At 47.9% G+C, this 12,858-nt stretch overlaps 1 protein-coding gene across 2 annotated transcripts; it reads right to left on the minus strand.

Annotated features, from left to right (window-relative positions):
* Positions 1–138: 138 nt before the first annotated feature.
* M6PR (mannose-6-phosphate receptor, cation dependent) lies at positions 139–8,006 on the minus strand. 2 transcript variants are annotated; one of them, XM_064143460.1, is made up of 7 exons: positions 7,730–8,006; positions 5,475–5,648; positions 5,103–5,275; positions 4,903–5,012; positions 4,580–4,710; positions 3,899–4,025; positions 139–2,924 (listed from the first exon to the last, which is right to left on the minus strand). In XM_064143460.1, exons 2-7 carry the CDS (start codon positions 5,645–5,647, stop codon positions 2,802–2,804), a joined length of 837 nt encoding a protein of 278 aa, XP_063999530.1. In that variant the 5' UTR covers position 5,648; positions 7,730–8,006; the 3' UTR covers positions 139–2,801. The 2 variants fall into 2 exon arrangements, with proteins under 2 accessions (XP_063999530.1, XP_063999529.1); XM_064143459.1 differs by having other exon boundaries at positions 7,713–7,998.
* Positions 8,007–12,858: the final 4,852 nt, after the last annotated feature.

Below are 12,858 nucleotides of genomic sequence, written 5' to 3' on the forward strand. Positions count from 1 at the left end.
TGTTCAGTGTTCTTGGAAAAAAAACCCAAAACCAAACCCCACAACCCCCACCAAATTTGTTCAGGCTTTGCAGAGGTCTGGCTGCTTTGTAATCCCCCTCTCCCCAGCCTGAACATTAAGTGTCTGAGAAGTACAATCTTCATCAAAAAGCTACTTTTGATTTTTATTGTTGCAGAGAAATACACAGCATAGGAGACTTTTCCCCTCCATTAACTACCTGAGTGTCTCAAGTTTCAGTTTTGAAAGATGTGTGTATAATCCCCCTCTCTCTTCCCTGTGGGGGGAAATGGAGTGATACAAGGTAGCAGCAAAAAAAACCCCATGCACTAGCAAAGAAGAGAGATGTGTTCCAACCACAAGGCACCACACCTGAAGGACCCTTCACCTTTGGTGTCAGAGACTCTTATTTACCCAAGAACAGCTCCTGTTCCCTCAGCACAACGCTTCACCACGGGTTTTGTCATTTTATTTTTGAAAGTTGTGTTTTGTACCAAAAAATCCACCTTAATCACCACCATGAGAAACAGTAACAGACTTGGCAGCTTCCTATGTTTCCTGTCTTACAAAGAAGATTGAGAACATAACAAAATAAATATACACAGCAAGATCTGGACAGATCAGAGCTGGGCAAGAGGGAACCTCAATGAGGTTCAGCAAGAATAAGGGTAAGGGTAGAGTCTTGCACCCGGGGAGGAACACCACCACGCACCAGTACCGATGAGGGGTTAAAAAGCAGCTCCATGGAGAAGTACGCTGGAGTTCCAGCTGGCAGATGGCAAGTTCTCCATGGGACAGCAATGTGCCCTGTGGCCAAGAAGCCAATGGTATCCCAGGGTACATTGCAAAGAGTGTCAAGGGAGGTCCTCCTCCCCCTTTACCCCAGTTAAGTCCACATCTGGAGTAGTGGGTCCAGTTTTTGACTCCCCAGTTCAAGGAGGACAGGGATAGAGTAGACTGAGTCCAACAGAGTTATGAAGATGATTAAGGTTCTGGAAAAATCTGTCTTATGAGGAAAGGCTGAGAACCCTGGGGCTGTTTCATCTGGAGAAGACTGAGGGCTTTTTACTAATATTTACAAATATCTGAAGGGTGGGTGTCAAGAAGAAGGGGCCAGTCTCATTTCAGTGGTGCCCTGTGATAGGACAAGGGGCAATGGATACAAACCAGCATACAGGAAGTTCCACCTCAACATGAGGAAAAGCTTCATTGTGAGGGTCACAGAGCACTGGAACAGGCTGCCCAGAGAGGTTGTGGAGTCTCCCCTGGAGACTTTGAAGACCTGTCTGGATGTGTTCTCGTGTGACATGCCTGCTTTGGCAGAGGGATTGGACTCTTATCTCCAGAAAGCAGAAATTGCTTGCCCACTCTAAAGCCCGCCAAGACAGCAGGGCCACCCTTTCCCCCCTTTATCAGTTCAGACAGCTTTAGCAGTATTAAAAACACACAAAGCTTGTCTATACTCTACTGTTATCAGTAGTGGCTTGCTTATTCACAGTCCCTGCCTTTAAGAGAGGACAATTTTCTGGCTGTTTACAACAGGATGAAGTAAAATTGCTTAGTTTAGCCCCTCAAATAAAAAGCAATTGGGAAACAGTACCCAGTGTCCCTGAAGGTTCCAATTAAGTCTTGCAACTCAGTTGTACCTGCTTTACACCAAAGCCCTAGCAGAAGGCTTCCTTCACTCCCAGCCAGTAGCAGTAGGCAAGTACCATGTGCACAGGGTGTGGAACTGGTCTGCATCATGCTTAAGGGGACAGTGATTTAGGAAAGCTGACCAGTCAGTGCAAGAGTAAAGCATTATCCTTGGCTTCTATGGTTCCTTTTTCAGATAAATTAATTCTGGTAGCAGCATGGGAAAACCTTCTGCCAAAAAGGGAACTTAGGGAGAGGAGATCGGAAAGCTGATGGTGAGTGAGCTGTGTGGGCAGTCAGCTCAGGGAGCATGTAACAGAATTCAAGTGGCAGCTGCCTGTCTTTATTTTCCTTTGATGTCTGTTTCATTATATATTTCCTTTACTCAGCAGGACATAATTTCCTTTTGTTTCTCAGTAACTGAGAAGATTTAGGCAGTATTTTGACTGAACTAGAAAGTCAAGCTGCATTTAATTCCTATGTTTTCTTGGGTGTTTTTTAGCATTGCCCCTCTCTAGTCTGAGAGGATGGCAAGCATCCCTTTACAGTTACTGAAGGAAAACTGGTGTATAGCCATTAGGAAAAAAAAAAGACTGCAGAGGTACTAATGACTTCTCCACCCTCGCAGAGTCTGATGCGGAGCACTGTGCAGGTTATGCTGGCAGAAACAGCGTGTAACAGTGCAGAAGCTAGAAAAGCTGAAAGAAAAGTAATTCCAGTGTCTTACAAATCCTGTAACCCCTAGACAGGGAGAAAAAATGCAAATGCAAATCACAATAGATCCTTCCTAGTCTCAGCTGTTTCAACTCATGGTCCCCTTTTACTTCCCTTTCCTGTACCCGTCCATGGCATATTCACCTGTCAGTGATCCAGCTCCTATTCTTGCTCAATGCTCTTATTGCTTTCTTGCTGTCTTCTACTTAACTCTCAGTACTCTTCCCCATGCTCCACCTCTGCTGCTTTTTTAAAACCCTCAAACAGCAATATATTTGTAAGATATGCCATCAAGGACCAGCCAGAGGTGTCCACGGGACTTGACACACCAGAGATAGTGAAAGCAAACAGCATAAAGAAAATCAGTAGTGAGAGAAGGAGAACTGGCTGGGAGGCACCTGCCTAAACAAGCACTGGGAGAGGTGAGAAGAGAAGAACTCGTTGTTGAAAGCTTATCACATTGGTAGCAAGTGGTCATCCCGTTCTTCAGACTCCTCACCCAGCTGGTCATCACCCACACCACGGTATGCAGCTGGTGCATTTCGAGGCTTAGATCTGCAGACAAAGTCACAGCCATCCTACAAGCGAAGGATATTGCACTGGGATCAGACTGTATGCACCTGGCTTAGTATCTATAGCAAAACAACTGCTTAGAATAATTTCAGTTGGAAAAGACCTTTAAGATCATTCAGTCCAACCATTCTCTAGTTCAACCAACTCTGGTGCTAAACTATGTCACCCAGCACCACAGCGCTGCATTTTGCTCCGGTGATAGGGATTCAATCAGTTCCAGTTTTTGAGACCTTCTTCTACTATTCAACCTAAACCTCCCCTGGTGCAACTGGAGGCCATTTCCTCTTATCCTATCACTTCCTTCTAGAGAGGAGACCACCATGCAACTCACTACAACCTCCTTTCAAGTAAAGAGTGAAAAAGTCTCCCCTCAGCATCCTTTTCTCCAGACTAAACAATCCCACTTCCCTCAGTCACTCCTTAGAAGACCCATTCTCCAAACCCTTCACTAGCACCATAATGTCTTTCTTGTAGAAGGAACCCCAAAACTGAATCCAGTACTCAAGATGTGGCCTTAACAGTGCTGAGTGCAGGGCAACAATCACTTCTCTGCTCCTGTTTCTGTAATTTCTCCTTGGCTAAGGAAATATACCTATCCTGATGCTGAGATAGGTCCCCAGAACTTGTCTTGACAAGAGAAGCACATATAGAACATGCTCCATAGCGCTGAAAGCTCTAGGCATACTGATTTACAGTATGCAGCAACATCAAGCCAGTATGAGCATTAAAGGTAAATGGCACTACCTAAAGTGACCAAGGAAGGGTTTCAGGGAGATGGACATAAACATTTCACAGTCCTCAGCATGTGTTCTGGTTCGTTACGTAGTAGTTGCAAGGTATGTGTAGGGAATAAATGTCAGCAAGCACTCTAAATAAGAGTAGTCGAGAGAATTAAACCAGCTCTCCTCTTCTGCCTCAAGGTACACGACCCTGCTGCTAGCTCTACCCAAGGTGGGAATATGCAGGGAGTTTCACTCACCGCCACCAAATTGCCAAGATCTTGCCAGAAGGCAAAGTGAGGAAACTGCTCCATACCCTTTGCTCCCACTACAAGGCGTTGGTAGAGGAAGCCACCAACGATGTAGACTGCAATCAGAGAAGTAAATCTGGGGGCAGAATTTTAAAGAGAAGTTAAAAAAACCCAAAGCACACAAAACAAACAACCAAGTATTAAAGCTAAGGAAATCCTATAGATGACCTCTTCTGAGCCAGCTACCTACCTCATACTGCTATTAGAACAAGTAGATGAGCATCACTCAAGAACAGAGCTACAGAGACCAGACCAGAAAAGGTCCCAAAAATACTGATCTGTCAATATCAATCTTTCAGCAGCATGAAGTAGTGCCTCAAAGCATAAACATAGAAAGTGACTCATGACTCCTGGTCTGAATTCCCAGCTCTGGCAAAGAGCTATTGCACAAGTTCAGGAAATCATGTCTTCTGAGCCTCACCACGCTTGTCTGGAAATTTTGAGGGGGGACATCTAAAGGGAACAGAGCAGCTCTGCAGCATCATGCCTTGAGCAAGAGCTTTTATCCAAAATGCTCAGAGGCACAGTAACATCTAACTACTTGTTGATATTCTAGTACAGCATTTGCAATGTTTCTAAACAGCAGTGGAGACTTTGGCTCGGGCATGAAGAGCTTTTCCAATGACTCACATGATCAGTAGAATAGAGCCAACGCTGAGGCGGGAATCTTCAGCTGGACAAGCCACACTGCTATCCATCTCAAAGAGGTAGAAACAGTCCTGCTCCTTTTCCCGCTCTTCCGAAATAATGCTGAATGAACTCTGCCATTTGGGAAAAAGTTAAGTCATGTGAAAAAGACACCCAGGCAAGACACAACTGCACCAGCAGACAGTTAAGGTAATGGACTCCAGAGGAGGGAAGAAAACCTTTCTGCCTCCTCAAAGCCTTTCTGCTTATAAAGAGCTGGTTAACTGGTAGCCTCCTACTTCTCTCCCACCTCATATGTCACTCACCGCTGTAACTCCCCGTTTGCAAGAAATCATTATCACAGCTCTTCTCTTCTCACCACTGCAGTGCCTACCATATGAGTCACCTCCTTTATAAATCAACATGATCCAGTCACCTGCCAAGAAAGAAATAACACAGGCTGAGAATTCAGATCAGCAAAAGAAAGGCAGATGCTGAGTAAGAGAAGCATGAGGTTAAATCTTACTTCCATTGAAGACCTGGGTTTCATTGATTCTTCCTATGACAGTGGTCTTTCCATTCTGTCTATCTGTTTGCACTAGGCCACCAAAATCATACAAGGTGCTGTTGACCTCCCTGCACACCCTGAATTGGTAGATGTAATTTTCTGTTTTGCCTTTCTCCACAGTCAAGTTAAACCTGCAACAGAAAGAGGACAGAACAAATGGCCTATAGGATGACAAGGAACAAGACTTAGAGCAGCAGACAGGCAAGCCCTGGCAGCCAAGCCACAGTCCACACTACCAGAGGAACCCATTTTGCAGTCTGTCTCCAGATCTTCCCCTTTGGCATAAAGGGACTGCACAGCCTCGTGGCCTGCAGAGTGTTGTTACTGTACCTTATTTGGCTCAGGGGCTCTAGTTTCTTCAGCAGGGCTCTTTCCATTTGTGATTCACTGCTTTCATCACCGATCACATCACAGCTCCTCTCTTTCAGCTGATCAGCCCCCACACCAAAAGCAAGGGCCATAAAGACTAGGAGCACAGTAGAGGGATGGCATGGTGATGACATCCTAGACACACAAAGGATTAAATGTTTCAGCCCCTTTACAAACTAACTTCAGAGTCAAAGAATCAATGATTGGCCACCTCCTCACTCATGACTGCAAGGAAAGAGAAAGCAAAATTAGGAACACCTCATAGCTCCCAGGAGAAACTAAATTTGAATCTCTTGCACAGTCAAAGACAATGCAATGGTCCAGTTTGAGATTCTTTTCCCAATTTTGCCTCGGGGCCATAAAAGGTTTTGCTACTGAGCGCATTAATTAGCATTGATTTAATCAAAGCAGAGCCCAGCAAGCCAACTGCTGGTGTAAGTTGCAGAAATAAGCCATTGTTTGTTATCACATCACACCGAGAAATCATTCAGCAGAAAATTATTTACCAGGTCTTTAATCAATCCTCTTTGCAGCTCTCATGTGAAGAGCCACTGTGATTAGTCAGGCTGTTTGTTCAAGCACCTTAACAGTGATGTTATCTTTCTAGAGCTACTTTAGCCGAATATCTAAAAACGTTTAATACTGCTAAGCTGCAGCTTCACAGAACAGTTTTCTTCTGTTTCCATGGGGGAAGAAGGAAATTGAGACATCCTACATAGCAGAGAATCACAGAATCACTTGGGTTGGAAAAGACTTCTAAGATCATTGTGTCCAACCATTATCTAGTTCTGCAAAGCCTGATGCTAAACCATGTCCCTCAGCACCACATCTCTGCATCTTTGAAACACCTCCAGGGATGGGAATTCAGTCACCTCCCTGGCAAGCTTATTACAGTGTTTGAAAAACCTTTTAGTCACAAAGTTTCTTCTAATGTCCAACCTAAACCTCCTCTTGTGTAACCTGAGGCCATTTCCTCTCATCACTTAGAATCAGTCAAAGCAGCAGTAACGAATAATAAATAATGGAATACAGAAGGTTTAGCTTTTTAGCTTCAAGCAGGAATTGTGTGTAACACTCATTGCTTGCAAAAGCCAACGACAGTGGCACAAGACTCCCCTCTACTTTTCCCGTTATGGGGTTCAATATATATAAGCCACCAGCATGCCCAGAAGGACAAGGGATGTGAACCACTGGTGAGGCCACACCTTGAGTGCTGTTCCAAGCACACTGAGGTGCTAGAGCCATGAGATTGGCAACAAATCTGGTGAAGGGTCTGGAGGTGTTACGAAGACCCTCACAGCTGAAGCAACTGTGTTGTTTAGTCTGGAGAAAAGGAGGCCGAGTGGAGACATTCTCACTCTTTACAACTAGCCAAAATAAGGCTGGGGCAAGGTGGGTGTTGATCTCTTCCTAGTAACAAGTGATAGGATAAGAAGAAATGGCCTCAAGTTGCACCAGGGGAAGTTTAGGTTCGACATTAGAAGAAACTTCTTCACTGAAAAGGTTCTCAAACACCGTAACAGGCTCCCCAGGGAGGTGGTTGAATCCTCATCCCTGAGGTGTCTAAAATACACAGATGTGGTGTTGAGGGACGTGGTTTAGCACCAGACTTGTCAGAGTTACAGAATGGTTGGACTTGATGATATTAAAGGCCTTCACCAGTCTATGAAAGCTGCAGATGGTAGGAGGAAGGATACACCTGAGCTGCAGCTGGACAGATAGCCTGCTATCACCTATTTTGCCGAATTCAGCAATTGCCTCCCAGGCTCTACGGAGTCCTCCGTGACTGTTTACAGCCGCCGCTCCAGCTGCGATCACCAGGGCAGCCAGACGTGACTATGAGTGGGTTAAAAAAGCCGAAATGAGCCTGTGACACAAGAACTCGTGATTCACCTCTCGTAATACCAAAAGCAGAACCTACTCCTCGGGCCAGCGACAGCTTCTCGAGACAGCTTAGTGGCAAACACCTGGCCCGCACCACAGGCTGAAGCTGATCGGTTACCCCTCTGGCTGACATTCCCGAAGGCAGCCTTTCGTTGCCCAGTACCGGGAGTGAGCAGCCCGCCCAGGGCAGGCCGCGGTTTCTTCCCAACGACGGTCCCTAGGGTTTCGGTGCCTCTCCACTGGAGCATCACCTCCCCCCGTGGCCCCTTCACCCCATCGGCCGAAGCCCACCCTGCCGCCTCTGTCAGCCCCCACCTGCTGCCGCAACGGACCCGTCCGGCGTCCCCACAGAGGGCACGGCCGAGCCTACAGAAGAGCGATCCGCCGATCAGGGGCGTCCCATGCTGCGCGCTCGGCGCTGGCGGAGCGGCCCAGGGACCGCGGACGGCGCCGGCCTACAGCAGCCCCCTCCGTGGTCCCGACCGGCTTCCTCCACCCGCTCCGCGAACCGGAAGCAGGAAGAGCGCAGCAGAAGCAGCTCTGCCCGTGATTGACGCGCCTGCTGGCAATTCAGGAGCGGTGCTGGAAAGAGGCGGGAGCCTATGAGGAAGGAGATTGCGGCTCAAGAGCCCGCCTCCTGCCCCTGCTGCCTCCAGCAGGCGGTGAAACGAGACCCAGAACCCGCTCCGCTCCTCGCTGTTCTCCCAGTGAGTGCCGCGGTCTCGGCCGAGCTGTGCGACTGCTCCGCGGAGCGCGGCCGCGCGCGGGAGCCGCTCGCCCAATGGCGAAGCACGGCCCTGGCCCCGCCCCTCGCCCCCTGACCGGAGTCCCTAGGCGCCGGTGGCCGCAGAGGCTGCTGCAGCACGGCCGCCTCCTCCCTCGCCTTTCCGCGTAGAAACCGGATTCTTAGTCACAGAACCATCCTGCTTGGGAAAGTGACCAGCCACCAGCCACTATGCCCATTAAACGACGTCCCAAAGTACTGTGTCCGCACGTTGTATGAACACCTCCAGGGGTGGTGACTCCACTACTTCCCCTGGGCAGCTGTCCTAGCTTGGGAACTATAGGGTTAAATCATCTTTAGGGATTAGAGGTGTCTAGGAGTGGACATAGGAAAGTGTAAAGTTGTCATTCAATCTCATCATTCTGTTCTCTTTATAAACTGGCAGTGAGGCTAACTTGCCCTCCTGTTATAGAATCAGCCAGGTTGGAAGAGACCTCCAAGATCATCAGCCCAACCTAGCACCCAGCCCTGTCCAATCAACCAGACCATGGCACTAAGTGCCTCATCCAGGCTTTGCTTCAACACCTACAGGGACAGCAACTCCACCACCTCCCTGGGCAGCCCATTCCAATGCCAATCACTCTCTGGCAAAAACTTCCTCCTAACATCCAGCCTAGACCTCTCATGGCACAACTTGAGACTGCGTCCCCTTGTTCTATTGCTGGTTGCCTGGCAGAAGAGACCAACCCCAACTGGCTACAGCCTCCCTTCAGGTAGTTGCAGACAGCAATGAGGTCTGCCCTGAGCCTCCTCTTCTGCAGGCTGCACACCCCCAGCTCCCTCAGCCTCTCTTCACAGGGCTGTGCTCCAGGCCCCTTATCAGCTTTGTTGCTCTTCTCTAGACACATTCCAGTACCTTAACATCTCTCTTGAATTGAGTAGCCCAGAACTGGACACAGCAGAATAACCTCCCTTGTCCTACTGACCACACTATTCCTGATCCAGGCCAGGATGCCATCAACTCTGCTGCTCACCTGGGCACACTGCTGGCCCATGTTCAGCTACTATGTACCAGTGCCCCCACGTCCCTCGTCCAGATCTTTCCCTGCAGCCTGCTGTGTCTGACGGGAGCTACTTATGGGGATAAACATGTAAGGAGTAGGCCTGTTTTGGGAGCTTCCAAGGCTTTGTTTGGGCCTATGGATGGCATGGCAGAGGCATTGGGGTGGAAGGATTTGAGCACTGGGGAGCGTAGATTAGCTTTGGGTTGGGGGAAAATTCAAGGGGGTCGCTATGGATTTTGTATCTGCTTTGTGCTTTCTTTCTGTGTCTTTCCTTGGAAGTACAATTCTGAATTTCTCTCTGTGATATTTGGAGTTTGGCTTTCGCAAAATAAAGTATTCATAGGACTTAATCAGTACAATCACAATGCAGCCAGTGATGTTAGGAGTTGCTAGGATGTCCAGGACAAAATCTAACAGTGCTGCAGTGAGCATCAGGAGCATTCAGGTAGTGACAGGACTAGGGGGAATGGAGCAAAGCTGGAGGTGGGGAGATCCAAACTGGATGTGGGGAGGAAGTCGCTGAGCATTAGCGTGGTGAGGGCCTGGAATGGGTTGCCCAGGGAGGTGGTTGAGGCCCCATGCCTGGAGGTGTTCAAGGCCAGGCTGGATGAGGCTGTGGGCAGCCTGCTCTAGGGTAGGGTGTCCCTGGCCACGGCAGGGGTGTTGGAACTAGATGATCCTTGTCCCTTCCAACCCTAATTGATTCTATGATTGTATGATCCAGGAGGCCCCTCGGATTGATGTTCAAAGAAAACACATGAGGGCAAGTTCAGCTTGTAAAGAAAAGCAGCTGTTGTTCTGATCGAAAGGACTAAGGGGCAGGAGCTAAGGGGGGTTAGGGGTAGTGCTTAAAAAACATGTAAAAGAATATTCATGAATATGTATCAAGCTAATACAATGTTCTCCAGTGCTTATCCTATATAAGCATTATTACCTGTTGTTACTGTGTGCCTCTAGCAATTGTGTTATGTGCTCTGCACCCAGCACTGTTTGCCTTTATTTTATAATAAGCCTTTTATACTTAAATCTTAGAGTGAATTTGTTTCTCACACCCCCAATTCATTTGAGAGAGTCTCATTCTGTCGGCTCTTTAAAAAACATGATGGCAGCCTGTTCTAATGCTAGTAAAGTAGTTTTTCTTAATGTCCAACCTAAACCTCTCCTCTCAGCCTGTGGTCTGTCATACAGGCTTGGATCACCTGACTCTGTAAAGGTGAAAGGATTCCCCATATCATTGTCACCTAGCTGCTGCCTGCCTCATTCCTTCTGTCAAAGGCCATCACCATCCTTGGATTTTGTCATAGAATCATAGAATCAACCAGGTTGGAAGAACTTCCAAGATCATCCAGCCCAACCTACCACCCAGCCCTGTCCAGTCAACTAGACCATGGCACTAAGTGCCTCATCCAGGCTTTGCTTGAACACCTCCAGGGACGGCGACTCCACCACCTCCCTGGACAGCCCATTCCAATACTAATCACTCTCTCCATGAAGAACTTCCTCCTAACATCCAGCCTAGACCTCCCCTGGCACAACTTGAGACTGTGTCCTCTTGTTCTGTTGCTGGTTGCCTGGGAGAAGAGACCAACCCCCAACTGGCTACAGCCTCCCTTCAGGTAGTTGCAGACAGCAATGAGCTCTGCCCTGAGCCTCCTCTTCTGCAGGCTGCACACCCCCAGCTCCCTCAGCCTCTCCTCACAGGGCTGTGCTCCAGGCCCCTTACCAGCTTTGTCGCCCCTCTCTGGACACGTTCCAGTACCTTAACATCTCTCTTGAATTGAGGAGCCCAGAACTGAACACAGCACTCAAGGTGTGACCTGACCAGTGCTGAATACAGGGGAAGAATAGCCATGGGGTCACTTAACTTCATGTGCCTCCAGACTGTCTTCTCATTAAACAAGCAGGGGAAATAATTGTTTAGGTTGGACATGAGAAACAATTTATTCTCCAAATGGATTGTCAAGCTCTGAGCAGATTTATCTGTATTCTTTCCCAGCTAGTAACTATATGCTGCCTGCATGCCTTTTATGGTGTAATTGTTTCATCCCTTTATTGCTGTCCAAGCAAAGAACTCAGCTTATTGCTGATAAGTGAGAGAAAGTAGTTAACAGGTATCAAAGCAGGGTCCTTTGTTCTTTCCTGACTGCCTTTACCACTCCGTTTATTCACATTGACCCAGCAGGCAGCCTTCACAGTGCCTTTGGCCACAGCCTTTTCCTCTTGGCCTGGAAAGGGGAAAGCTTCTGTGCTCTCTTCTGTTTTCCTCTGCTTCTGAAGACTCCTTGTCTTGCTACCCACAAGCCCTACCCAGGAATGGAAGGAAGAGTCTGGGTGCAGTATGCCACCCTTTGAGGCAAATGGGCAGCAATATCCAATCCATGCCTTTCTAAATATGTGCATTGTAACTGTTCAGCTGCAAGCCTCTATAATAAACTAAGCATCCTCATGGGCAATCACTACTCAAATTTATAGCAGGTCACCAGGATAAGGAAAGATCATCCCTGTCCTAGAACTGAGAAACATGGCAAACTCCTTTGTTGAGAATACCTGGGCAGTTAATGTAAACAAACTGTACCAGTGAGGAAGATATGCACCTTCACCCTGGCAAACAGGGTGAAGGAATTAACACAAATCAGCCAACTATGCAGCTGTTTCTCAGGATCAGTACTCCTCACCATTCTCATTAATAGTCAATCTTCAGTACTTCAGAAGAAAGCAGCCCTTTCTTGTTATTGCTCTTCGCAATCACCTCTCAAGGTCTTCTGGTCCAACCTTCTGCTCAAGCCAGGCCACCAACAGCTAGTTACCCAGGATCATGTAGGACAGCTAGTAGGATGAGGGAGGTTATTCTTCCCCTGTACTCAACACTGGTCAGGCTACACCTTGAGTACTGTGTCCAGTTCTGGGCTCCTCAATTCAAGAGAGATGTTGAGATACTGGAATGTGTCCAAAGAAGGGCAACAAAACTGGTGAAAGGCCTGGAACACAAACTCTATGAGGAGAGGCTGAGGGAGCTGGGGGTGTGCAGCTTGGAGAAGAGGAGGCTCAGGTCGCATCTCATTGATGTCTACAACTACCTGAAGGGAGGTGGGGGTTGGTCTCTTCTCTCAGGCAACCAGCAATAGAACGCAGTCTCAAGTTGTGCCAGGGGAAGTATAGGCTGGATGTTAGGAGGAAGTTCTTCATGGAGAGAGTGATTGGCATTGGAAGGGGCTGCCCAGGGAGGTGGTGGAGTCACTGTCCTTGGAGGTGTTCAAGCAAAGCCTGGATGAGGCACTTAGTGCCATGGTCTAGTTGATTGGATAGGGCTGGGTGCTAGGTTGGACTGGATGAGCTTGGAGGTCTCTTCCAACCTGCTTGATTCTATGATTCTATGTCCAGAGGGCTCTTTGTGGAGGGGACAATACCAGCTTTCTGGCTAAACCATACTAGCGTTCAGCTATCCTCCAAAAAAGTGTTCAGCCATCCATCCAAATAAGTCTTTTCTGCTGTTCAGAGGGAACCTCCTGTATTTCAGTTGGTGCCTATTTCCTCTGGTCCTGTCACTGGGCATCAAGGAAAAGACCATGGGCTTTCTTGTACTTTTCCTTCAGGTATTTATGTACATTAATAAGACACTCCCCAAGTTGTCTCTTCTCTAGCCTAGACAGTCCCAGATGTCTCAGCCTTTCCT

Source organism: Pogoniulus pusillus, chromosome 5 (genome assembly GCF_015220805.1).
Source record: "Pogoniulus pusillus isolate bPogPus1 chromosome 5, bPogPus1.pri, whole genome shotgun sequence".
NCBI lineage: Eukaryota > Metazoa > Chordata > Aves > Piciformes > Lybiidae > Pogoniulus > Pogoniulus pusillus.

What these genes read in the sequence shown, in the direction of transcription:
- M6PR (XM_064143460.1), bottom strand. Translation starts at nt 5,647, where the DNA reads ATGTCATCACCATGCCATCCCTCTACTGTGCTCCTAGTCTTTATGGCC. An exon ending in GAGCCCCTGAGCCAAATAAG is followed by an intron (nt 5,276 to 5,474) that starts GTACAGTAACAA and finishes TTTCTGTTGCAG; the next exon opens with GTTTAACTTGACTGTGGAGA. An exon ending in ATCTTGGCAATTTGGTGGCG is followed by an intron (nt 2,925 to 3,898) that starts GTGAGTGAAACT and finishes CTTCGCTTGTAG; the next exon opens with GATGGCTGTGACTTTGTCTG.